The 25,948-nt window shown below is 41.8% G+C and overlaps 2 protein-coding genes across 3 annotated transcripts; one reads left to right on the forward strand and one right to left on the reverse strand.

Annotated features, from left to right (window-relative positions):
* Positions 1–85: 85 nt before the first annotated feature.
* gcnt3 (glucosaminyl (N-acetyl) transferase 3, mucin type) lies at positions 86–1,743 on the forward strand. Its single transcript, XM_070550750.1, is given in 5 exon segments — positions 86–119; positions 175–683; positions 943–1,252; positions 1,255–1,627; positions 1,629–1,743. Coding segments are annotated over 5 exon segments (1,341 nt in total).
* A 6,193-nt stretch (positions 1,744–7,936) lies between these two features.
* Positions 7,937–25,449, reverse strand: bnip2 (BCL2 interacting protein 2). Of its 2 annotated transcripts, XM_015964450.3 has the most exons (11): positions 24,845–25,449; positions 19,489–19,584; positions 19,322–19,386; positions 18,832–19,008; positions 16,536–16,718; positions 16,354–16,456; positions 16,152–16,283; positions 15,959–16,045; positions 15,787–15,885; positions 10,341–10,376; positions 7,937–8,590 (listed from the first exon to the last, which is right to left on the reverse strand). In XM_015964450.3, the coding sequence occupies exons 1-11, from the start codon at positions 25,192–25,194 to the stop codon at positions 8,533–8,535; spliced, it is 1,386 nt and encodes a 461-aa protein (XP_015819936.1). In that variant the 5' UTR covers positions 25,195–25,449; the 3' UTR covers positions 7,937–8,532. The 2 variants fall into 2 exon arrangements, with proteins under 2 accessions (XP_015819936.1, XP_015819937.1); XM_015964451.3 differs by lacking the exon at positions 10,341–10,376.
* Between the last annotated feature and the right edge of the window lie 499 nt (positions 25,450–25,948).

Consider the following 25,948-nt stretch of genomic DNA (forward strand, 5'->3'; position numbering starts at 1 on the left):
TGTAAATATGAATGTAAAGGAAATAAAAGATTTTGCCACTGATGTTAGAATTAAAACACGCCCCTCCCATTTTTCTTTCACCACCATGTTTGATCAGACTGACACACCTCCACAGACAAGTGAATCATTTTCCTCTAAACGGTTATGAGCTGCTGCCTCCTTCTCAAATTGCAGCTGGCCTTACCTGCTGCGGCATGAAATTTACTCGCACACATTTCCTGGGGAAGCTGATGTTGGTGCTTTGGCCTCTCGTCTTCATGAGTACAATCCTGGGTTTTGATTTTTGGGGAAATTTTCCCAAGCAGCATCCCTCTGATCTGCAGATCCCAAAGCAGCTTTCCGTAGACCTGCCTGGCTGTTTAGCTGTCTTCAGTGGAAATACTGAGGACAAAAAAATAGAGTTGGAAGCCCTTTTGTCATCTAGGAGAAGGCGGAGTGTTGTTACGGAGGACTTCTACATGAACGCCACTAAGGATTGTTCATCCTACATCAAGAAACAAGGATTCATCTCTGTGCCTCTTAGTGAAGAGGAAAAGAGTTTTCCTATTGCATTCTCCGTGGTGATCCATGAGAAGATCGAGATATTTGAACGACTCCTCCGTGCCATTTACGCTCCTCAGAACATCTACTGCGTCCATGTGGACCAGAAATCCCCTCGGGATTTTCAAAGGGCTGTGAAGGCGATCATGTCCTGCTTCCATAGACGTAATTTGGGGGGGGGGGGGGTCCCCACTTTTTCCAAAGTCAAGTTTTGACCCCTGCACTTTTCACCATCCAAAAACAATATTACGCTATATTAAATTGACACTGGTTGAGCTATATGGACCAAGCGGAAAACAACCGTTTGTGTTGAAGCCTGTTTCCCATTAGAGCACACTGTAAAGACCCCCCCCCCCCCCCACACACACACACACACACACACACTTCTTAAGTGAAAATTACGTCGATGCCTGCTTCCCCAACGTATTCATCGCCAGTAAGCTAGAAAGCGTCATATACGCATCCTGGTCCAGGGTACAGGCAGATCTGAACTGCATGAAGGATCTGCTGTACTCTCACATCCAGTGGACTTACCTGCTCAACACCTGTGGTACAGACTTTTCCATTAAAACAAACAGAGAAATGGTGAAGGCTCTGAAAGCCTTAAATGGGAGAAACAGTCTGGAAACTGAGGCCACCGGTGAGTACAAAAAAGTTTGCTGGCAGTACCATCACAATGTCACAGACGATGTCATCAGGACATCTGTGAGGAAGACTCTCCACCCATCAACAGCCCCATGTTCTCAGGAAATGCCTACATTGTGGTTACAAGAGCCTTTGTCAAACATGTGATGGAGGACAAAGTTGTGCAGACCTTTTTAGAGTAGGAGAAAGACACACACAGACCCGATGAGCACTTGTGGGCCACTCTACAGAGGATGCCCTCTGTTCCTGGATCAGTGCCTGCCAACATCAGGTACGACATGTCAGACATGAATGCCCTCGCACGTGTTGTGAAGTGGGCCTACTCAGCAGGAGATGTAAATAAAGGAGCCCCCTACTACTCGTGCACAGGGGAGTGCAGAGGAGCAGTCTGTGTGTACGGAGCTGGTGACATCTCCTGGCTCCTGACACAAGTGCACCTCTTCGTTTCACCCTGCAGTCGATGACATCGCCATTCGATGTTTGGAGTCGGTTCTACGTTTCAAAGCTTTGGGTCGTCATTGCCCCCAAACAAGACAGGAAAATTCAAACCTTTTTTAAACGTGAATTTGAGCTGTGGTACCCAACATTGTTACGCATCACAAGCTGATTTTACACAAGACTGCTTTTCCATGAACCCATGGAGGATGTAGGTAATTTCATACAATAAATAAATGTGCTAATGTTAGTGTGCATCTTATTTATACTGTTGTCAAAAGATAATATAAATCATATTGGTAACGCTTCCTTTTACAGTCCCCTAATTATTATGTACTTGCATGGTAATTACATAGTAAGTTAAAGTGTAATATTATTTCTGAGTTCTTAAACAGCTATTACCATGTAACTTAGGTTCAATTCTAGTTTATTTTTCTGAATCATCCCAGTATATACTGCTTTACATAATAATTACACTTTATTACGATTATACACTTTATTAACACAATAATATACTTTAACTTACTATGTAATTACCATGCAAGTACTTAGTAATTAGGGGACTGTAAAATGAAGTGTTACCATAATATCTCTAAATCCCAAAAATGTATTATAAAATTTTAAAGATTTTACTGTTTATGTGTGATCCTCAGAAATGTTTCACTAATGTTTATTATGTGGTGGTAACTGTTTCAGGTTCCTGCTTCTATTGACTTGTGATGCTCATTAGTGTACACTGTTAAACTCTTTGACATTGCACAGAAGAAAATAGTATCTTTCCGGAGTATTTCTCTTATCCAACGGCCCCATCTGGTGGCTGACAAGCATATCACACAAATAATTTCTCCAATTTTTTTAAGATGGCAATTTCACATTTCTTACTTATTTATGTCTTTCTGTTGCCTACAGAGCTAAAACACGTTGTTTTAAAAATATAATTCTCATGTCATGTTGTGTTTTCATATATTTACATTTTAGAGAATTACTTGTCTGTCAAAAAGTTAATCATCAGCCGAGGTATTCCTTAAATTTGAAGAGCGTAAGCGGTAGCCTAACGCTATTGGTTAGTTCTGGTCTGCGCTCAGTTTCCTATTGCACGAAGCTCTGTGGGGCAGGGGGCGTGCTTAGCAAAAAAAAAAAAAAAAAAAGGAAAAAAAAGAAAAAAGTATTGCTTACATTACATCACAGATAAGATAATCACTTTTACGAATTTCTGAAAAATCATACATGATTTCTGAAAGGGGAAAACTCCGGAAAGACAATTTAAGGCACAACTTTCCCCAAAAATTCTTTTAACTAGAATTGTGAGGTGGGAAATCATAATGGTGTAAACGGCCAGCATTACATCCCAGAGCAAAGGTAGGCACAAGATTTGATCAAATGTTACCATTGGAACTATTGAGACGTCCTTTTCTATAAAATATACGTTATTTTAGTGACTTTTTCCTTCAACCTGAAAATGAGACGCTTGGATGAAACCTCACCTCCTCTGTGTGAATTCCACAACAGCACACAGCTGCAGACCCGGAGACCGAAGATTCAACATATATCCACTCAGCCCCCTTATAGAGAATTCTCAGTCAGAGGGTCAAACATCGACATATACATATATGGACAATGGGTTTCCATAGGCTCCAATAACAAGTTTTTGAAGAAAATTGGGAGTTGGCCACCACCGCCATTTTGACCGTGCTACAGGTTCCGTCAAGCCCAGACAATTCAACAAAACGGAAGAGAGGTGCAGCTGAGGGTGGGGCTGTAAGGCTGGGATCAACTGACGACACCTGGTCAAACTAGCTACAAGCTAACCTGAAGCTAACCCAAAGCTAATGCGGAGGTGGGAGCTCAGCTAACGGAGGTAGCAACCTAGCTACAACCGGAGTTAACTGTGCACAACACCAGAGCTTCTGAGTCAGAGATACGCCGGGCTGACCGCTGGGTAAAACCGGGTGGAACACAGAGGTCTCCCGAGAGCTCCACAAGCTGGCAGCCACACAGCAGACAAGCGCCGCTGCGATCCGAGATGCACAGAGCTGCCGCTGGGGAGAACCGGGTCGAAAGGTTTCCATCCCAGAGCTCCACAAGCCGGCAGCCCGCGCAGCAAACAGAAGCTACAATCAGACAGAGATGCGCCGAGCTGTGGGGAGGGGATAAGGGTGGAAAACATCGGTCTCCCGAGAGCTCCACAAGCCGATAGTCAGGACCCAGCTCCACCAACATGTTATATTTCAACCCATTTTCTAAAATGCAGCATTATGTAAAATGCACTGGGTTTTACCCTATTACATTTAAATTTCATGGTTAAACAGTCCATGTTAAAATCTAAGCTCAGCTCGGCAGTGACCTAAAATACATAAATATAATTTTACTTACCGAGAAAAATGAAGTGGAGACTCCTTGGACGCTCTATTAGTGCAATTAATGCCACAGCAAGTCATTTTGTCCAACAATTGCACAAAAAATATCCAAAAAAGAACGCACAAATGCTACAACTAATGGTCTAAGTTGAGAGACTGAAAATGACAGACCGAGGCTCAGACTGAGGTCTTTCCCCGGAGCTAGCTCTGTGGTCACGTGGGTCGGATGCTCATTTATTATACAGAATTTTAGACCTTTAAAACACTTAAACAGAAGAGTGAGAAAAAAACTCACCCCCTCAGAGTTGTCATGAGTATACACTAGATCAATTAAACCAAAAACATGTTTTGGTACCAGGCTGTAAACATGTTTATTTCTGCTGTGAAATTTGTATTTTTAACATGGGAGTCATTGAGGATTTGCTCGCTTCTGACACCAGCCCCCAGCGGATGAGGGTGGAACTGTCTGCCATCTATAATCCAGTTTTGAGATCCCTTCCCAGATGCCTCAACGACCACGCATATCCTGGGCCACCTGACCTCAGGAATTCACATGATAGGGTGGGGCCAGGCTTCACAATGAGCTCACCCGAAACTTTGGCTGAATAGAGCTCCGGGAGTTGACGTCACTTCTCCCGGAATGCAACAGTTCAAATCGAAACGGCGCCATATTGGCAGGTAGAAGCCGGCAGCTGGACTATTTGTTATTGTCAGAAAACTCAGTCAAACGGGAAATATGGTAGATTCCTGTTGTGCCCCAGGATGCAGAACAGACACAGACGACATAAGGCATGAGCCATCTACAGGATTCCCCAAGATCCGGAGCGCCGCAAACGTTGGATCATTGTAAAACGCGCTAGTGACCGGGCTGAAATGAAGCTGTGGGATACCGAGAGTAAAGGTTTTCGCTTATGCAGCGACCGCTTCATATCAGGTACTTAAACCAACGTTTCCTCAACTGTGTATGGTATTTATTTTAAATGCTTTTATTACGATTCTTAGTGGGCTTCCTAAACTTTTTTTGGCGTGGCTTTTTCTGTCTTATTACTCATAGCAACAAGTAAACATCACGTAAAACGGTGCCTCGTGAGTTCTGCGTGCTGCCTTTTACGTGTTTTATGATCACAGCAATTAACCGGCTAAGCTGTATTTAATTTTTAAGCAATGGTTGATCAATTGTCAGATCACACATAAAAAGCACTTTGGATTGCTATTATCTGTCTCACCGAGACAGATCTCAGACAGATCCTGAGACGCTCCTGCCTGACATATTTATTTTATTCACGGAAAAAAAAATCAAACTAGTGATTTCTCTTGGCGTTCAGTTCATACATTCAAACAGCACAGCACTCTATTTAAACTACTTACGTGTAAATCTGTAATTTGTCCATCCATCCACTTTCATCCGCTTATCCGGAGTCAGGTTATGGGGGCAGTAGCGTCGAGAGTCCCAGACTTCCCTCTCCCCAGCCGCCTCCTCCTCCGGGGGAATCCCAAGGGGTTCCCCGGCTAGGTCCGGTAAGAAGTCCGCTCCGACAGCTTCTGGCGTTTTTAAAAAGTATCCCAGGGGCACGGTAAGGGTCGGAGATGTTTAGTCTATTTAATTTCTGACTATATAAAATGATTTCTTCGGTTTTAAAGTGTGAAGTAAACTCCGACGAAGTAAAATCCAAGCTGATCCCGTTCACGTTCATGGTTAAGATCCGTGTTTGTTTAGCTTTTTTTTCCTGCCAATATGGCGTCTACTAACTGAGAGTCACGTGGGGTCCGGAGCTCTATAGGATCCACACCCACCCTCACACCTTGGCTCATGTGTTTATGTAGAAGATCATCAGGGGGTCTTTTGTTCCCTCTTCGGGGGGAAACTCCCACTGGGTTTAAATCTGGGACTCTCCACCATTTGACCTTAGAACTGAAGAAGCCTCTCGGATGAGAGGTGAAACGTCTTCAAGCAACTCAAAGAAGTCCAGACGCTTTTCTTTCAAAGCTCATTAGACTACAATGACCTGGATGAGAACCTTCACAGACGTGGAACTGTAATTTATTTCACTTCCGCATTGGATTCAATTTCTGTCCCGCATTGTGGGGGCTTGGAGTCATGTCGCTGACACACGTGCATGCACATGCACGCGCGCGTACACACACACACACACACACACACACACACACACACACACACACACACACACACACAATGTAGAAAAGGCGGCTGAGATTATAGCAGATTCATGGCCTGAATTATCGCCCCATCCTGTTGCTACCAAATTTTACAACCTTTCTGCTAGCTTCTAGCATTTTAGCATCTTAGCTTTTGCAGCTGCTGGGCAGACAGCAGAAGATCTGCAGCTGGGGCAGGAAAATGCATGAGTGAATCTAAAAACCGCTTTGGGTTTTAAAAACCCTAACTGTTTTTCATGAGGAAATAATATAACATGGTCAAAAGCTCCAAAAAGTGGCTGTCGCATGATATAGGACCTTTACATTGTTTTCCACAATAAAACCATTTTTTTTATATTACTCAAAAAAAGGGCAACATTTTCTAAACAATTTTTTTAAAGTTCACTAATGAGAAAAATGAGTTTGGAGTGTGTCACGTTACTTTGACTAGCTTAGATGGATTATTATTACCATTATTATATTACAGCCATTTATGAGCTCAATGAAATCGTGTAATTATTTGAGACACATTATTTTACATGAACTAAAACTCGGTGCTGACTTGCAGTCATTAATAATCTAAGTTTTAGAGGATAATACTAATTTTGGTGAACTATTTTGACTTGGTTAAAACCTTGTATTCATCAATAACACTAAAAAACTATAAAAACAGAGTCAGGATGAAACTGAATCTGCTGATTGCAAAACAAGGCAAGGCAGCTTTATTTGTATTGTACATTTCACACACAGAAGCAATTAAACCTGCAACCCTAACTGTTCCAGCCAGACACGTAAAAAGACCATTTTAAGAGCTTTTGTTTCCTTTTTCCAACGGCAACAGGTTCCTATAATATGCTGACTTAAAATACAATTAACTACAATTTAAAGCACACTACCAGTGAAGTTAAATTTTGCACCATCTCAGCTAAAAAGAAATCGTTCATATTTTGCTGTCCGACCTGTTGTGTGACCTTTCAAACCAGGAAAAGCTACATTTGGGCCTGTTTTGGTCAAGTGCCCTGTTCTTGGATATTTTGCAACTTTTTCATAATTTTAAACCATTTTTTGAGCCAGTAGCCTATGTGTGAAAATGACCCTTTACACCAGGGTAGGAAACCCTGGTCCCAGAGAGTGAGCTTCAGCACACCTAATTTTAATCAGCAAGTGATTAACAGGCTTTTGCAGCGCTAGATGAGCTGCTGAAAAGGTGAATCAACTGTGCTGAAGCAGGGAAGCCTCTAAAACATACTGTATAGCAGCTCTCCAGGACCAGGGTTCCCTACCCTTGCTTTACAGTGTTAATGAAAGGCCACCCAGCCCGTCTCACCCAGTGGCCAGAATATTCCACTTGCAACTTCAGACTGGCGGGTAGGGCGGGGACTACCTGGCGCTGCAGTCTGGTTCCAGCACATTTCCTGCATACTTTAGATCATTAAAAGCTGATTTGTTTAATTTAGTGATGAACCGCTCCTGTAGAAACTAATGAAGACTAGGGAGACATTTCAGCTGTTAGATTAAGGTAATAAAATGACAAACACACAGTGAGGAGATTGGAGGTTTTGCTTTCGTTTCTACAAACAGACACTAGGGGGTGCTAAAAACAAGCCAAAACTCCCTAGTTTTCCTTTTAAAACTATTACATAAAAATTTGGTTTTCAGTCAACACGAAAAACATTTGGTCCATGAACTGCTTCTGGTATTTTTGCACATTTTTCTTTAAATATCTGCATTTTGAATCATGTACCGATGTTTTCTTCTCACATTCTAGAACTATTGCTAAAAAGGAGTCAAAACACAAAATAGACGTGTGAATCCATGGCTTTACTTGTAAGAAATAATGACAAGAAGTACATTTTTGTTTCAGACTGCTACCTCATCAACATTCACAAGAGCAAATCCAAAACTGGGGCAAAAACTACTCTTGTCTCCTCCAGATGTTAACAGACAACATCATGAGTGAAAAAAGTGCTGTCAAGACTAAATGCTACTTAGTGAGACAAACACTTAAAATGCAGTTTAAAAATCAGAGCATAAAAATATATTAATTTTTCTCCTTTGTCCCCTTATGAATATAAATATATATTTAAATGTAATAAAGCTGAACATGCACCACCCACTTGTAACAGGGTGTGTTAAATAAGTGTAGATACCACCGTGAAAAAGGAACACCTAAAGGTCGAGTCAGCCATAATACAGAACTGAATAAAATAACAGACTAAATACATTGTAGACAGCATGAGGACACAACGCTAAAGGTTAAACGACTTGCAAAACATATACATTTAAAAGGTTGATGATGAAACAGCCAGCATTGATTCAAAAAGGCACTTTCCAGAGCAAACGGGCGACAGGAGTTTTAAAACGTTCAGCATCCTCATCCTGCAGGCGTTGAGGGGCGTCACTCTGGAACAGCAACAGCAGCGACTTCCACCTTCCTGTGCACATCCCGGTCGATTCTAAAGACACAGACAGAAGTCAAAAGGATGACATCCATGATCCTGAATCCTCACACATTCACCATCAATGATGGAGTCATTCTACACTGTAAAAATAAAATGTTTACTTAACTAGGTGATGTTAACCGGTTCCCCTAAACCTTGTTGCTTAAACGTATCATGTTAAAGGTAAATATATATTACCCTTTACATTTAAGCAACTAGGTTTAGTGGAACCGGTTGACATAATTTGGTTAAAAGACAATGTGTAATTTTTACCTTGAATCTCTCAAAATATCCATCAAAATGTTGTTGAAAATTAATTAAATGAAGCCCAGATATTGAAAATTTAGGCGGCTTCGTAACATATAACCATAAAAACCGGGTGTAAAACACATGGGAGCGGGTATATATCTCTGGGGAACACTATATTAGACACTAGACGATGTTTCCTTCTATGGGAGCCTATGAGGACAAAACACATTTACTGATTTGTAACAAGCAGGTACAAAACTTTCACCATTCATAAATATTGTTTTAAACATTATCTACTCGCTCGCTGTCAGTGATGAAAGGGAGTCTGATGTGCTTGTCGTTTTGCTGGAGGTTGTGCTCCCAGCAGGGATTTTTGACCCTAATGGCCATCCGTTGGTTAGGTCTTACTTGAACACAAAAATATTGCTCGCTTGCAATGACTTAGGTATGTACAGTCCCTTATCGCCTAGGAAAATACACACCGTCACTTTAATGTAATTCAACATTTAATTTCTTGGATTGTAAATACTAAATCACTGATTTTCCTAAAGATCATTTATGAATGTCAGACTTTAAGCAGCTCTGGGATTCATCAGTTTGGATTGTAAGAGTTTAGCTGAGAATCCTCATTATCCATCTACAGCCTATAGAGATTAATGACACATCAGTGATAAGCAGCGCTCTGACATGCTCCAACATCAAAAAGGGTCTCTGGTAGTTAGTGAATTTCAGTGTGTGTGTAAGTGGAGGGGGTGGGGGGGCAAGTCATGCAAATGAGCAGTGAAGGCTAATAACACATTAAAATGTTTTTGTGTGTTTTGCCATCAACTCCTGACACCTTCAGCTTCCTCTAACCTTTGACAGCTCGCTGATAAAAGGCAGGACGATGGCTTAACACCTCCAGCAATAACGACTCCTGCTCTACAGCTGAAATCCAGCAGAATAACAGACACAGAGCGTACGGATGCTGGGCATTCAAAGGTATCAATGTAATTAGCTCACTAAAGAAATTTAGTAGGGATGCACCGATCAGGTTTTTTGTTGCCGATCACCGATACCGATATCAAAGAATGCTGATCACTGATACCAATCACCGATACCGATCACGTGGATTGGCCAGAAATTTTCTACATTATAATGAGTGCTACAAACTACATAATCTGGGAATAAAGGAAATGTAACCTAATCTAAAATGGTCTGCTGATCGGTCTGCTTTGATCTATTTTGAAAACTCCGATCAAAACCGATAGGGGCGCTATCGGCCGATTGGGATCAAATGCCGATCCATCGGTGCATCCCTAAAATTTAGTGGGTTAAACAATCACCAAGCCAACTATTTCTGTCAGCAAACAGATTTTTTTTTTTCAATTTAAATTCTAAATGTGAAAATTTACTAGATGATTTTGTCACTTTTACTCATTAAGACAACAAGATGTCTTGGTGCTTTGTTATAAACTGCCAACTCATTTTATTGTTAGGTTAATGAAATGCAGAGAAAGCAGAGCTTTGTGTGTACCTTTCATGGCTTTTCCTATGTTTTTCAGCATCAAACCTTAAAGAGGGGGCAGGGAAAACTGGTTTATGCAGAGGAAAACGTACACAGCCAACAACAAATCAGGAGATTTTTCCAGATGTTTACGAGTTTTAGTACAACCAAAATACAGCAACGCCATGCTGACCGTAACAAGAGGAAAGATGAGTATGCTATCATGGTAAATGAAAAAAAAACATGTTTTACAAGAAAAATCACCAACAATAAACTATTTTCTTCATTGTTGACCCATAAGAAACACTATAAACCAGAACAGGTACTTAGAAATGAGTACATCTGTTTATGAGAAAATTCCAACCTGCTTCAAGGTCACAGCAAAGGCCGCATTCATGATACTGAAGAAAAAATAGGATCATTATGGCTTTTAAACAAGATTAATTGTGAACTTTGGTAAATCAGAGCTCGGAGACACTTTAGCTAAAACAGTATGACTAGTTTATGCTTCTGCGTCGGTCTGGAGACACGCCAATTTTCGTCCTTGCGAGAGCTCTTCAACAGGCTCAACAAGGACAGACGAAGTCGAGCCCACTTCTCAAAACATCTGTCATACGAGACGGAGAACGCAATCTTGCAAATGGTCAGGACTAGGGCTGCACGATATTAGGAAAACCTGCGATATTCGATAACAGTGCTTAATATTGCGATATCGATATTACTCACGATAAATGAACAAATACTAAAGTATGCAGTGTTGATGTCGTCTGGCGTGTGACGTCTGCTCTGGGTTCAAAGCAAACAAAAACGAATGCATGAATTCCAAGTACAACATAACATTTTTATTGCAAAAATATAAAGCTGCACCTGCTACTGTATTAGCAGCAAAACAACAGACGGCATGCATGCAGTTTCTCAGTGACTTTAAAACATCAACACCACTGTAAAACTTTTTCTGATGCTCCAAATACAGAAAAACATCCCTTACCAGGGTTTTCTGAATAAAAAAAAAAAAAAAAACTGAAAATAAGTTTAAGTGTTAAATAATAGTTAACATCACTTAAATGCAACAGCAAATTATCTCATTGCTACTGAACATTTTCTCCACTTATGTGGTTATGATATAAGGCTGTTGCTGTAATTGGGAAGTGATCTGTGCTCAGCCAAACTAGGAGAACATTAAGATTTTCTGAGGGAAAGAGAAGAACAATTGTCTACCTTTCAGAAGAGGAACTGGCAAAAAAAAATACATGGAAAATATGTGAAAACGTTTGTTTTTAACCCCAAATTGAACAAGTTTACCTAGATGTTAAAAAGCAGCTCAGATGATGAAACTGCAACTATGTTTCTGATAACAAGCTAACAAATTGAACTAGCTCCTCTTAAGATAACCGGCTAGCAGAGCTTCTGACTGACAGTTTATGTGCAGCAGCAAATCAACTATCCTGATTAACAAGGTTATAAAAGCTGATAAATGAAAAATCACTTTGATGTGTGGCGGAACTTTTCCAGGCCCTCTTTAGCAGGGAGGGACTGGGAGGAGAGTGCTGTAGCCTTTTAGCTGGAAGCTAACCGGAGCCTGGGGCTAACATCACCACCCGGTGGAGCACTAGCGACTTGAAGGTAGGTGGGTTGGTTCACCGGCACGTGTCGGAGTCAGCCCAGTTATTATCAGCTGCTTAACGACACCGAGCGGACTCACGTTCACGTTTGAAAGCAGCGCTGATTCCAGAAACCTCAGCACAAAGTGTGTTCGTTAATCTAAGCCAGCATGACGAACAAGGGAAGCGAGCGGCAGCGGAAAGCGGGGGCAGAGCGGAGATAGTGGAATTTTGGGGTAAGGGTCTACGTAGGAGGCGGGCGTATTACGTGAACGGACCCATCTGATTGGCCGCATATCAGACGGGCTACATTTGATTGGTCAAATACTTCCGCGTAAAAACAGAGCTGGTTTACAAAAAGGTGATGTATGACACGGATGGAAATGTTTGAACCAAACATTTATTGCTTTTTTTGATGTTGTTTGCGATGAGCCTATCACACGTCTTGTTATTGCGATGGCGATAATTTTTCGATATATTGTACAGCCCTAGTCAGGACGTCGCTTCCCTTAAATTCATCAACAGCACCGCCATTGCTGCTTCATAAAAATAAAGAGAGCCAACGATATCTATCGGCAGACCACAGCAGCTTGAAGAATACCTTGCAGAAAAACTCTAAATATATGAACCATGTTTTATAACATTCATCCTTCCATCCATTTTCAGCCGCTTAACCAGAGTCGTGTTGCAGAGGCAGCAGCCTAAGTCGAGAGGCCCAGACTGACCTTTCCCCAGCTACTTGGGCCAGCTCCTCCATGGGGATCCCAAGGTGTTCCCTGGCCAGCCGAGACACATTCAATTCGATTCAATTCAAAGATACTTTATTAACTTATTCACTGCCATTGACGACTAAAGTCGTCATTTGCATTTTTTTACTGTTTGAGCATCGGGACGAGCCCCCGCGCTGAGAGAACAAACATCTCAGCCCTGAAGCCGATCTTCATCCGCATACGTCACACTTCACATGATCAGGAAGCAAAACATCCATGTGTTAAGAGATCGTTTTGGGACGTTCCTGTAAAAAAAAGTGAGGCGCGAACCGGAAAAGCGGCAACGGATTATGAAAGAACGGATAACGCTCGAAACATGCGGATTCTTCCTGATGTAAGAGGTGAGTCTCCTCTTTGTTTTGGTTGTTTTGGCATCGACATCATCCTAGCGCGCAACGTTCTGTGACTCTTAAAAAAACAGTAAAAAAGGTGAGAAGCGCTGGCAGCGAAGGCTGTTAGTGATCAGGAAACGGCTGGCAGTGAATGAGTTAATCCCAGAGGGAAATTAGAGATTAATCCCAGAGGGAAATTAGTTCCCAGCGTGTCCTGGGTCTTCCCTTGGGTCTCCTTCCAGTTGGACGTGCCCAGAAAACCTCACCAGGGAGGCGTCCAGGAGGCAAGCTAGATGCCGAAGCCACCTCAACTTGCTCCTCTCGATGTGGAAGATCAGCGGATCTACTCTGAGCCCCTCCTGGGTGACCGAGCTTCTCACCCTATCTCTAAGGAAGAGCTCAGCCACTCTGCGGAAAAAACTCATTTTGGCTGCTTGTACCCGCAATCTTGTTCTTTCGTTCACTACCCAAAGCTCGTGACAATAGGTGAGGGTAGGAATGTAGATCGACCGGTAAATGGAGAGTTTTGCCTTCTGACTCCTCTCTCTCTTCACCACGACAGATCGGTACAGTGCCCGCATCACTGCAATCGCAGCACCAATCCGCCTATTGATCTCACGCTCCATTTTTCCCTCACTCATAAACAAGACCCTGAGACACTTAAACTCCTCCACTTGAGGCAGGACCTCGTCCCTGACCTGACAATTTTGTCTGTGTTAAAAAGTCCCTGAAATACAAAAAACACAATATAAAAACAATAGTAAATATCTTGGACTGGATACGTGACAGGATACCCCAGAAAAGTACTACGCCCTCTGTTGTCCTGGTGGGGAACTGATTTGCAACACTCCCCAGGTGACAGAGAAGTCCAAAGACAAAACATCTCCGTCAACGCGTGAGCGTCTCTCTCTGACGCTGAAGCATAAACTAGGCTTTAGTCACCATCCTAAAGGAATGTGGGGCAGATACATGGATCTGGTTGAACTGAGGAAAACAGACAGAATCAGTGAGCAAGGGTATGTAGACTTGTTGTTTTCTGAAGATGATTCGCTTCTCATTCGAAGAGCTTTCTCAAAAGCTGTGAGTCGTATTTTCTGTTAAGTGTGCCGAAGGGTGTTCAGACCTCCGGGGGGGGGGGGGGGGGGCAAAACACACAATTGACCCTTTGCACTGACGTCACCTAATCACGTGGGTCCACCATGCTGGACGGCAAAAGCGTGTAAAAGTGAGCGACACGAGTGCTAAACAAAGGGAAAAGTAGAGCCTGAAATTGTTTTTGCGATCAAAACAAAAACAAAACTCCTCCAGCATTCCTTCAACTAGTTCATGCCCGGTTCAGTTATCAGAAGAAGTAGCGCATCTAGCCGGGGCTCATAGAGAGCGGTATGTTAACTAGCTTACCAACATTAGCTTATGTTCTTTCTGCAGCTGTTCACCGATGTAAACATGTTGCTGACTGCCTAAATTCACCCCTCTGGATTTATAACATTATTTTATAAACAGCGTTTCACTTTACACCAAAGCTGATTGTTAAAAAGTCCGGATCCCTACCAGCTTCTGTTGCTGGTGGTGTTACCGGGTTCAGCTGCTGCTCTCACACCGGAATGAGAAGATCTCTGAACGCCGACGCTCATATAAATAAATAATGTAATTTTAACACACGTAATCATACATCGGAGCTTTAATATTGTTAATAATCATCTCGCTTTACACTACAGTGGACGGCGTGCATCCTCCGTGGTGAAATACCCATCCATCAGGATTATAATAACTAGTATAACACATCACATTTATCCCTGTCTCTGTCTTCCTCGTGAAATAAATGAACGTTAATCTTACCCGGTAAAAACATGTTCGCTGCAAATCTGAGGGCTGCTAGTCCGCTTGATTGGTCGCTGCAGTTAATCTCCGTCCTCAGTCTCCATCAAAGTTATTAAAAAGCAAAACAAGTTGAGTTTACATCCTTGTCTGTTAGTGCAGCCAACCACGCAGCAAGCTAAAACCATTTTACTGTCAAATCAACTAAATAAAAGCGATAAAAGGCTACAAACTGGCTTGTTTTGACTAGCTTCACTGGAGTTTCAATGGGTGTAAACGATCTTTTTGCTGTCCATCATGGTGAAGGGGGCGGTGACATGAGTGGCGTGACGTCACGTGCAAAGGGTCAATAGGACAGGACAGGTGGTCCACTCAGATCTTAGGGTTAAGGGTCACTCTTTTCAGAAAAAGAATGTTTAGATTTTAGAAAAAGAAGGTTGCTGGTTTGAGAGGCTTTGCTAAAGCACACAAAAAAACCAAACATAAGGTTTCAGCTTTCCCATTTTGATCCGATTTTAATCCTCGGACACTTTGACAGCAATCTTCTCCTTCAGACAAGTGGTCGAAGCATCTCAGATACAAGCCAGGTCAGCAGAGGTCCCAATGACAGTCAGGATGGAGAACAGGGGAGAACTTTACTTGAATGTAAATGCTCTGCACTTTGGTTTGAAATTCTCTCAGAGGTGAATCATCCTCAACAATCAAGACAACAGATGAGTTCAGGTTGTTACTTTAAACATGATGTGAATTCTGCTCGTGTTTCATTTGAAAATGCAAACACAGCACAGCTTCCAAGAGTAAAATAAAGATGGAAGAGTGTAAAATACAAAAATGATTAACGTCTTTGCTTGAGTAGATTCCAATCTACTATAAATAATGTAACTAAATACCCGTTACAGCTGTGACTTTAGCTTGCAGACCTTCAGACACGTTAGCAGCGCTCCAACGTACTTACTGTTTGATACAATCTGGTATGGACACATACTCCATTGGAACGAGCTCAGCGAGGTCCGTCAGGCTAAACACAAACTGGATTTTCTGGCTAAACTTGGAGCTGTAAAAGAAAAGCAGAAAATGATTAAACAAATATAAATAATTGTGTTTACCACCCTGAACATTTCTGATACCTTATGAAAGGTTTTGTGAGAGCCAGCAGGGTCCGAATAAACCAAGAAGGGTGCACGATTATCAACGACTTCAAGTTCTTCCGTAACCTGTGTTTGAAAGAAAAATAATGAGTAAATAATGGCTCAAAGTCTCAGGTTTTCTACTTTAGTCGAAGCTTTACTTGATTAGAAGGATGAGACGATGTCGACTCACCTCCTATCGATCTGCTGATAACACTTTCGGAGCCAGCCGACCGTCGGCATCTTCTTACGAGAAGTCGCCCCGTTTAAATAAACAATCATATAATTCTCAGCCACCAGCAGCTCCAGAGTGCCAATGACGTATCTGAAACAGGAAACCGTCGTTAGCTTCACGCGTCATCGCTAAAGCACTAAAACGAGGCTAATGGGCTCACTTGAATAAATTGTCCATGATGTATCTGTAATTAGGTTGGTTGCTCTCAGGCATGAAGCACACGGCAAACACAATTATAGCATTCAAACCATCGCCATAGTAACCTGTAGAGAAAAACGCTAACATTATGACATGTTTAGAGTTTTTTTGTTTAGTGTGTGAACTACATGAAAAGGTGCTGACCCCCGTGACTGATTACTCTCTTGTAGGGCTCAATAGCCTTCATATCCACTCTGTGGTCCTGATCTCCAAAATGGAAAATCCTCCACCGTCGACCTTCTTCCCGCTCCTCTGATGCGGATAACTCCTGGACCGTCTCCACACCTTTCTGTAGCACTTCTGTGCTTTTGGGCTTGGGAAGATCATCTGAGGAAGAAAATACATTTTAAGCAAAAAGCTAAACACCCATAGCTCTTGTAATCCAGATCCGATCGTTTTTTAATCAAATATTCGCAGTTCAATCGGGCGCACTGAACAAATGATTGGTTTTGATCTTTTGCATCTCTGCAGCATGCTTTTCCCCAGATTAAAAACCAAAATTCACAATACGGCGTTCTTTCTTTGCGATTTTTAGAGAGAAAAGGCAAAAATCCTGTCGATTCACAATGAAAATCAAAGATGTTCTTTCACAACAAACCGCTTTTGTTTGTAAACGTAGAGCTGCATAGTTTCATAAAACTGATGTCATAACATCAACTGGGGTTGTATGAACTAGTCGACTAGTCGACTTCACGGCTCTGTAGTGACTTTTTATGCCTGTCATCGACTAGTCGCTGTCACATGATAATGACCGACAAGATGCAGTCCTTGGAAAAGACAGCAGGTGACGAGCCCATGCGCGTCGGGAGGCGACGCACTGGTATCAGACACCCGCCGTAAAACGGACATTTAACTAAATTGTGACCTTTACCATCTTACAATTTAACCTTCCCCTCACCACCATCCTAATCTTAACCAGCTTGTGCATGCAAAGCTCTGATCGTTGACGCGCTCCAGACATCTGCGTCCTGAGCACAGCCACAGTAACATCAGGTGTCGCCACCTGAAAAACAAATTTAACACGCAATCGTTTATGTCGGCTCATTTCCTTTTATGTTTTCTGTCTTTTATTTGTGCCTGATGCGAACCAACCGAACCCCAACCCCCCACCCCTTGCGCCGCTTCAGGTGTATGACGTCATCAACGACTAGTCAAATTAGACTCGATTTTCATTACTTGACTGTCGACTTTAAAAAAAATTAAGTCATGCAGCCCCAACATCAACAAAGTACTTAAGTGATCAGGTACTTCAAGCATGCAACGAGAGGAATCAAAACCAAAATTGTGAAAGCAAATCACACAACATGTTCTTTAAGCTAAGATTTCCTTTTCATTTTGAAAATACGCACTCATTTTATTACTAAAGTAAAAATGCCAAGACCACACAACAGATGGTTAAAGTAAAAACATCATTTTCCAAGCAATGCTGCGCTGTTTTTTATGCCACAGCAACAGCAAAAAAGTAGATTCCAGTTTTTTTTCCTTTCATTTCATGTTTGCAATATTAAATTAATTTTAATTTTTCACAAACATCAAAACAGCTGATTTATTAAACTGGTGACAAGGTGATACCATTTCCCCATGAACAGAAAAACTCCAAACAAATAATAATTAAAAATAATAATAATAATAACATATATATATATATATATGAAAGCAAAGTTGAATTAAGAGGAAGTAAGGAATGATGGGAAAAAAGGCATTTGTCTGAAAACATGATCGGACGACAGACGCTGATTGACTTGTGTTTTCCAAAAGATCAAACAAGAAGAAAGTCTGTCCAAGAGTCCTTACCCCACGGGGGAGAGAAACCTGCTGCTGGCTTGCAGCCTGTTTCCAGGCAGACAAAGGAAGCGGTTCTTCCAAGTGAAAAAGAAGAAGGCGGCAGAGTGGAAACACAAACACAACAAAGCATATTTAACCATACATGAGGCAGCAAACTGCCAAAGTAAACCTGTAAATCATCTAGAGGTGCAAGAACCAAGTTCAACAAATAAAAATGTGAAGCAGGGCGCTTCCTCAGGACCACAAAAGAGCCCCAACTTTTAAATCTAAATTCAAACTTTCATGTATTCATCAGCCTATGAATGACTGTTTATTATGCTGCACCGTAACTGCTCACCCTTTAACTTTTATCGGATTCTTAAATCTGAATTAAATTTGTGCATCTGATATTTTAATTATGCTGTTGTGTTGATTTAGCTGTTCATGCTCCTGGAAAGTGCCTCAATGTATGAAATGTGCTATATGGATAAAGATACCTGGCCTTCTCTTCTAACTGGACTCAGAGTGGGGAACCTTCAAGTATTTAGCTCACCTAAGGAGTGATGTCTTTACATATTTTGCTTTAACAGCAGAAACTAAAACAAAGCTAGATAAAACCACAGTTCCAGGGCCAAAGCAGATGTGGTATTTGTGTTTTCCGTGATATACTTCTTACCTTCCCATTCAAACTCATTGCTGTTGTCTGACGGCGTGTCGATGGCATCCAGATCCAACTCTGTGCTTTCCTCCAGCTCATCAGAGAGGATGGAGCCATCGCTGCGGTCAAGAGTCAGGCTGATGTCTGGAGCACTGAGTTTTTTCTTTGCCTTCTTGCTGTGGTTTGTTGCAAAGCCTAAAACAGACAAAAATATGCTTAGTGGTGGTTGATTTAGTTCCCAAAAGCAGATAAATGGTGTTTTTTTTTTCTGATTTGATACTCACGGGGGTTTCTGCAGAAATAAATGCAATACTTAGAATAAGTCATAACTTACACAAGTCAGGCTGCTGAGCCCTCATCGTAGTTACAGTTGAACTTTAAAATGCAAAAGCAAGGGAAAAGCGTAGGAGCAGCAACATTTCTCTTAACCTATTACCATGTGGGATCTGACAGGGGTGAGGGACCACAGATAGGTTTTCTGCAGAAATGTACAAAGTGACTTGATTACCAGGGTCGACTTCCTCAGAAGTTCCAAACAGCTCCTCTTCAAGCTCTTCCTCCTCTGGGAGGGGCCTAACGTTTAATCAGAAGTAATCATGACTGTTTAAAACATTTAAAAAGAAACAACACATTGCTAGATTATGACAATGCACCGATACACGTGACTGAAATTACCGTGGAAAATCTTCGTCCTGCCACTCTTCCTTCAGCTCGACTCCTTCCATTCGTAAACGAGCTTCCGTGGTCCTGACCAACTCCTGGCGCTCCAGGCTAAAGACAGGAATCACAAGATGGATTTGATATTCCATACTTCACAGTGATGATTCAAAAAAGACTTTTTGGATTTAGAAAAATTAAATATTTCAAATTCTGGAGCAGAGCAACATGAATAATTGGTTTTCTTGCAATGATGACTTGCAAAACTTTTGTGGAATTTTAAATGAAACCTTAAAGACAAAGTCCACTCATTTTTAGCACTTTCACACTAGCATCTTCTCCACTCGGCCTAGACCGAGTTTGGAGTGTTCTCATTTCCCGCACGCAACCGGACGTCTTTTCTGCCCTCTTCCCAAAGCGGTCTGCCTGGAGCCAAACTGGTCCAATACGCCCACTACTGACTGAGTGGCCAGCTCAAATTGATGCCTACCACTCGGGGGCGCCTCCGATTGGTGGATAGAATCAGCCCACGATTCATAATCATTCTGGATGCTGTGGAATTAACGAGCCTCTGACTGGAGTTTTTCTTTGTGCCACTGCTGTGAGGAAGCACACACACGCACGCACACACACACACACACACACACACACACACACACACACGCACACAGAGTGCTGCCAGACACAACAAAGCAGGATGCAATATCAGAGTCAGAGAGTCTCCAAAAGCAAGACTGCTCAGGCTGCTTGTTTAATAAAGGTGAAACCGCACACTTCTCTGCACGCTCTTTTGCCCTGCCAACACGCTTGGAGATGCACTCATGACATCACTGATATCCATTTTTCATGCCAATTTTGGAGACCGCTCATGTGCTCAATCACTTCCGCATTCCTAAGGCAGTGTGGAACGCGGCCAGGCTGGGGCGGGCGGAGCGGAGCCGATGCTAGTGTGTAAGTGGCTTCTTTCCCGATTTGGCCGAATCGGGGGTCAGCTGGAAACTGAATTAATCGGGAAGTAAGTCTTGTTTTATTAAACTACTTTGTTATGATTTCTGGCCAAGTTTTGCCAATCAGAATTTGACACCACACATGATTATTGTAAGCTTATGAATTGTAAAAGTCATGAAGTGTTCACTTATTCAGAGCGAAGACTGTTGACTTCTGACATTCATGCAGAGTGTGTAGGACCTTGGGAGAGAATGTTTTGTCTTCAGTATGTAAACACGCACTGAACAGAACCTTCTGGGTTTGGAAGGCCAAACAGAAAGTGGATTTATTGCTGTAGACGAAAGGTATGTTGGTCAATATATAAGAGCAAATTGACCCTTTTGGTACGTTACATATGTTTACCTAATAAAGAAAAGCCTTTAGGGTAGGGCTGGGTGATATGGACTAATATCACGACATATTGAGGATTTCACCTCGATAACGATAAATGGACGATAAATACAGGTATGTACAAAAACCAAAAGTTGTCCACTAGATGGTGCTGTCACGTGTATTACGTTGAGTCACATTTTTACGTGACTCAAGGTGGTACAGCGTCTTAAAGGGACATGAATGTCGCCACATCTTTTCACTTTCTTATTATCAAATTTATTGACATGGGAGAAATTACCTCGATAAGAGTCAGAAATTTTGATAAAGATAAATTTTCGATTAATTGCCCGACCCTCCTTTAGGAGCAAATATATTTATTTAGATTTAAATTGTGTATTTTTTAATCAAGTCCTTATTCATTTTTCTGCAGCACACCATTATTACATGGTAAATTGCCTGTATTTGTATTGCACTTTCTTAAAGTTTTACCCCCCCGCCCCAAGGCGCTTTACAACACTCAGTCATTCACACACACACACATTCACACACTGGTGGGGATGAGCTACGGTGTAGCTACAGCTGCCCTGGGGCGCACTGACAGAGGCGAGGCTGCTGACCACAGGCGCCACCGGTCCCTCTGACCACCAGCAGCAGGCAAGGTGGGTTAAGTGTCTTGCCCAAGGACACAACAGCAGCATTCTCTGGTCAGAGCCGGGATCAAACCTGCAACCTTCCGATTACTGGACAACCCGCTGTACCTCCTGAGCTACTGCTGATTAAAATCAATCACACATTAATAGAACAATTAATATCCATGCTGCATCTCAAGTTGTGCGTTTTTACTTTTTGACTGACATAATTTTCTATATTAAAGCTTCTCGGAGTTAGAAATTGTGTTTTGAGGCTTTACACATGAATCTTTTCCCCACAAAAGCCACCTTATTAACCAGATATTGTTCTCAGGGTTCTCCACTGAGGAAGTGTGCTAGCTCATTTTTCTAATTAACATACAACACAGTATACACTCATGTAAGTGGCTTCCTAAACAGCTTAGAAGCTTAAATCACAAAAACAAGACTAACTAATGCCAACCACAGTACCCCTGCTGCACAAAGCCCCCTTTGATGCAGTCATGCACATATTGGTATCCTACACATTTAACATTTCAGAGAAATGGTTGTTAAGCTTTCTGCTGATCTCTATACAACACCGGAAACCAGATGGGAAAGGAATGCCGTTCCCAGGAAAAGAAACAATCCAAGTGCAAGTTGCAACACTTGGATTGTTGAATGTTGGAATGGAAGTCAGATAATGAAGTCAAAATAAACAAAAATGTCTTAATCCATGCAGCTCTGTTCCATTAAATGGTACTTTACAAAGGTGAACTTTATAAAGGTGCCATCTGTGTGAGATTACAAAGAATATCAGCCAACTTGTTTGTAGTTTCATCAACACATTTAACAGAGAACCAAATTAAATAACCTTATCCCTGTTCCTGAACATAGAACTGTCTTTTAAAGGGGCTATAGAATTGAAAATCCACTTTTTGGAGCTTTTTACTAGGGTTGGGCATCGAGCATCAAGAACCGAGCATCGACTGGAACCGGGACCAACTGTTAGTTTTTCCCGGAATCGTTCAAAGTTTTTTTATTTTGATTCCTAGTTTCGATTCCTAGTGTGCTGACCGGAAAAGCAATCCGTGGCCGATCTGCTTGAAACATAAACGTGATCTGTAAATTGTGATCAACGCTTTTCAGAGCTGATCACATCAGGGGTCTGTGTGCAGCACAGAGTCCCCCCTGCATCCACCCGGCGCGCAGCGACCAAATAGAAAAAATAAACGTGTCTGCTGAACTTTTATTCCGTAATGTAAACTTTAATTCCTGCGGCGAAAAATGCGACGTAGAGGAAACTTGCTAAAGTACGTCAACATAGTGGGTTTAATAGAAGCTTTAAAGAACAAACTCTGGACGGTGTGAGGTGAGTTTGTCTCACTGCGGAAATAAAAACACTCATGGAGCGTCAGCAGTCAGACGCAGCCGCTCACCAACACTCGCCTGTGTGAGCGTCAGAAGGCTGAACAACAACCTGTAGAATAATTAAAGTCATCATGCTAGAGCAGTTTTCTCTGTGGTAGACCACACCAGCTTCTGCCACAATAAATAATAATAATAATAATAATAATAATAATAAATCACACACATAGTTATGAAAATTTTAATTTCATTTTTGAACTATTTCTGTTGTGTGTTAATGTTTAAAATCTGTTAGATTGTTACTGACAGCAGCTACATTTAAGTTTAACTTTCTATGACTATGAACATTAAGTTCACTTATGAGTTAGAAACAGAAGGTAGTATAGCATTTATGGACATGAAAATAACCAGGCAGACCGACGGGACCCTAAACATAAACACATATAGAAAACCAACACGCACAGACCAATACTTATTATGGACATCAGAACACCCTACCATACACAAAATGTCAGTAATCAGAACATTATATCACCGAGGCGAGCAAACATGGTAACAGAAGAACCGCAAACAAGAGGACAAACACAACACGCTTTAAAGACCTGCGGATACCCGACATGGGCAATAAACAAAGGAAAACAACAAACAACAACAGAAAGAAAAGAACAAGCTAAGCAAAGAACCAGAAACCCAGAAAGACAAGAACCAAAACCAGTGATACCCCTACCATACATCAGAGGCATAACAGAAAAAATAAGAGCGGCAATGAAAAAACACAACATAAACACACCAACAAAACCATACACAACAGTTAGAAACAGACTAGTACACCCAAAAGACAAGATACCAGCAAATGTGGAGTCGTTTACGAAATCCCATGCAAACTCTGCAATAAAACATACATAGGAGAAACCGGACGCCAACTCAACACACGGACAATAGAACATAGAAAGGAGTGCGAGAAAGAAACAAGTTGAAAACACACAAGAGCAGCAAAACATGAAGCAGAAAGCACAATAATGAAGTCAGCCGTAACAGATCACTGCACAAGAGAAAACCATATAATGGACTGGGACAGCACAAGGATCGTAAACACCGAACAACAGAAATACAAAAGATGGATAAAGGAAGCTATAGAGATAAGGAGACGTAGATGTGGGACCATGAACAGAGACGATGGGGTCTACACATTGGATCGTGCATGGGACTGCATCATCGGAGAGGGGAGAGCGGGCAGCAGAGGACGTTGAGGGCGACGTCCTCTGCTGCCCGCGGATAAATGGAGTAGGAAGTGACGCCACCATCAGCTCGTTTTGCAGTCGGCAAACGAAACGTTAGCAAGGTAAAGAAAAACCTTTCCTGTGTTTTAAAATGAACCAAAAATGAAATTAGAAACTAAACATGGTAAGAACACACCAAATACCTTATCAGATAGTTTTGATGCAGTAATGAACACAAGGCATTCTCGATTGAACGTGTTTACCTTAAAAATCATTCAGCTGACACTATTTACCATGGGATCCTGAAAACGCACGTGTGATAGAGACACAAAGAGTCCTGTTTAAAGTCTGCTGCCACCTCTGACTGCTTTAGCATTTCACAAAGAAAATATCAGATTGCTGTAGATTTTTTTTTTACATGTGTGCAATGCAAAATAAAAATATAATCTCTTCTTTAATCAATCTAAATTACACTAAATAATTTGTAACAGTGTTAAGAAAAAAAAGCTGATTATTCCAATTACTCTTATTACCACTTAAGCTGTATTTTGTATTTACTTGCATACAAACTCCTCACATAAAATTATGACAAAACAGCTGTTTTCATTAAGAGGTCGATATACCTTCTGACTTTCAACAAGTTATTCATTGTTGTTTTGTTGGCAAAAAGCAGTTTTCCTTATTTAATTACACTTCATGCAAAAAATAGAAATGTGAACAATATGGGAGCAGAAACCTTGGTGCTGCCAAGAGAACGGACACCTGTAGCCATCAAATGTGTTTGAAAGCAGAATAATTGCAGGGGTAATATGAAACCACACGCCTGTCACATTGTTTAGTTGTTGCCATAATACCAACCTTCCAGTGAGTCCAGGCGGAGAAAGGCCAACAGGGGTAGAGTCTTTTCCTCCTGGCGGCTTCGGGACTTTGTCTGGAGTCGTCTGTCCCCGGGGCGAGCCTCTTGTTTTAGTCAGACTTCCCTGAAATGCCTCTTCGCCATTTTCAACAGCAGAAGCTGCGCTAATCTGAAATGCGTTTAAATCCTCTTCATCACCTTCCCCCGGCACTCCGGAAGATGAGGGACTGGATCTGATTCCAGACTCCCCATGAGTCCTGCTGGGTGTGACAGTGTCTATGCTCCTATTGTTCAAACTTGTATCACTTACACCCTTAAAGTTCGCTTCATTCTCGATTACATCCGATGCCATGAGCTCATTCAGCAGTCACCCCGGTGCTAAAACGGGTCAGAGTGGGTTCGTTCGGAAAGAAAATCAATCTGGTCTGGCAAACATAAATAGGAACACAACTTCAGAAGTTTGTTGCTAATGGGCTAGCTCCCAACCACAACTAGCCGCAGGACGTGCTGCTAAAACCTAGCTCACTAACATTTCTGATAAACCGATTGAAGCAAACACGTCAAACAGGATAGTCAGATTTAGTCGCCATTTCTAAACGAGGTAAGGAATCCACACGTTTGCTGGCTTTGCATAAGCACCGGGACGCAGTGATCCCACTGATCAAGTTTCCTTCCTCCAAGTCACAACGCTCTCCTCCTGACGTTTCGTTAGCCTCTCGGTTGCTAACTTAGCACCTACCCACGTCAAAGGACAGCTGTTTTATCCACCTGATGTAAACTGTAAGGATATTTCGCTCCACCTGTCAACTAAAACATGACATAGAACCGTTTTTAGTGGGATTAAAATTACATTTTCAGTATGAGTTCAAATTTTTGGACGTATGTACAAGTTTTGTTTTGACCATGGGCGTTCATAAAACATCCGGGTCTTGGGCACAAATAGCCCCCTGCCACCAACAAGGGCGCCCTCACTTTTCCCTACAGTATTTTTTATTTCTTTTTCCTTTTTACTCAAATATTTATTTTTAAGTCCCACAGTATGTTTTCTTTCTACTTATATATTTTTTTTACAAAACTTTTGTGCTTGTATAACGTTTCAGTTTTGG

This window comes from Nothobranchius furzeri, chromosome 4 (genome assembly GCF_043380555.1).
Source record: "Nothobranchius furzeri strain GRZ-AD chromosome 4, NfurGRZ-RIMD1, whole genome shotgun sequence".
Lineage (NCBI taxonomy): Eukaryota > Metazoa > Chordata > Actinopteri > Cyprinodontiformes > Nothobranchiidae > Nothobranchius > Nothobranchius furzeri.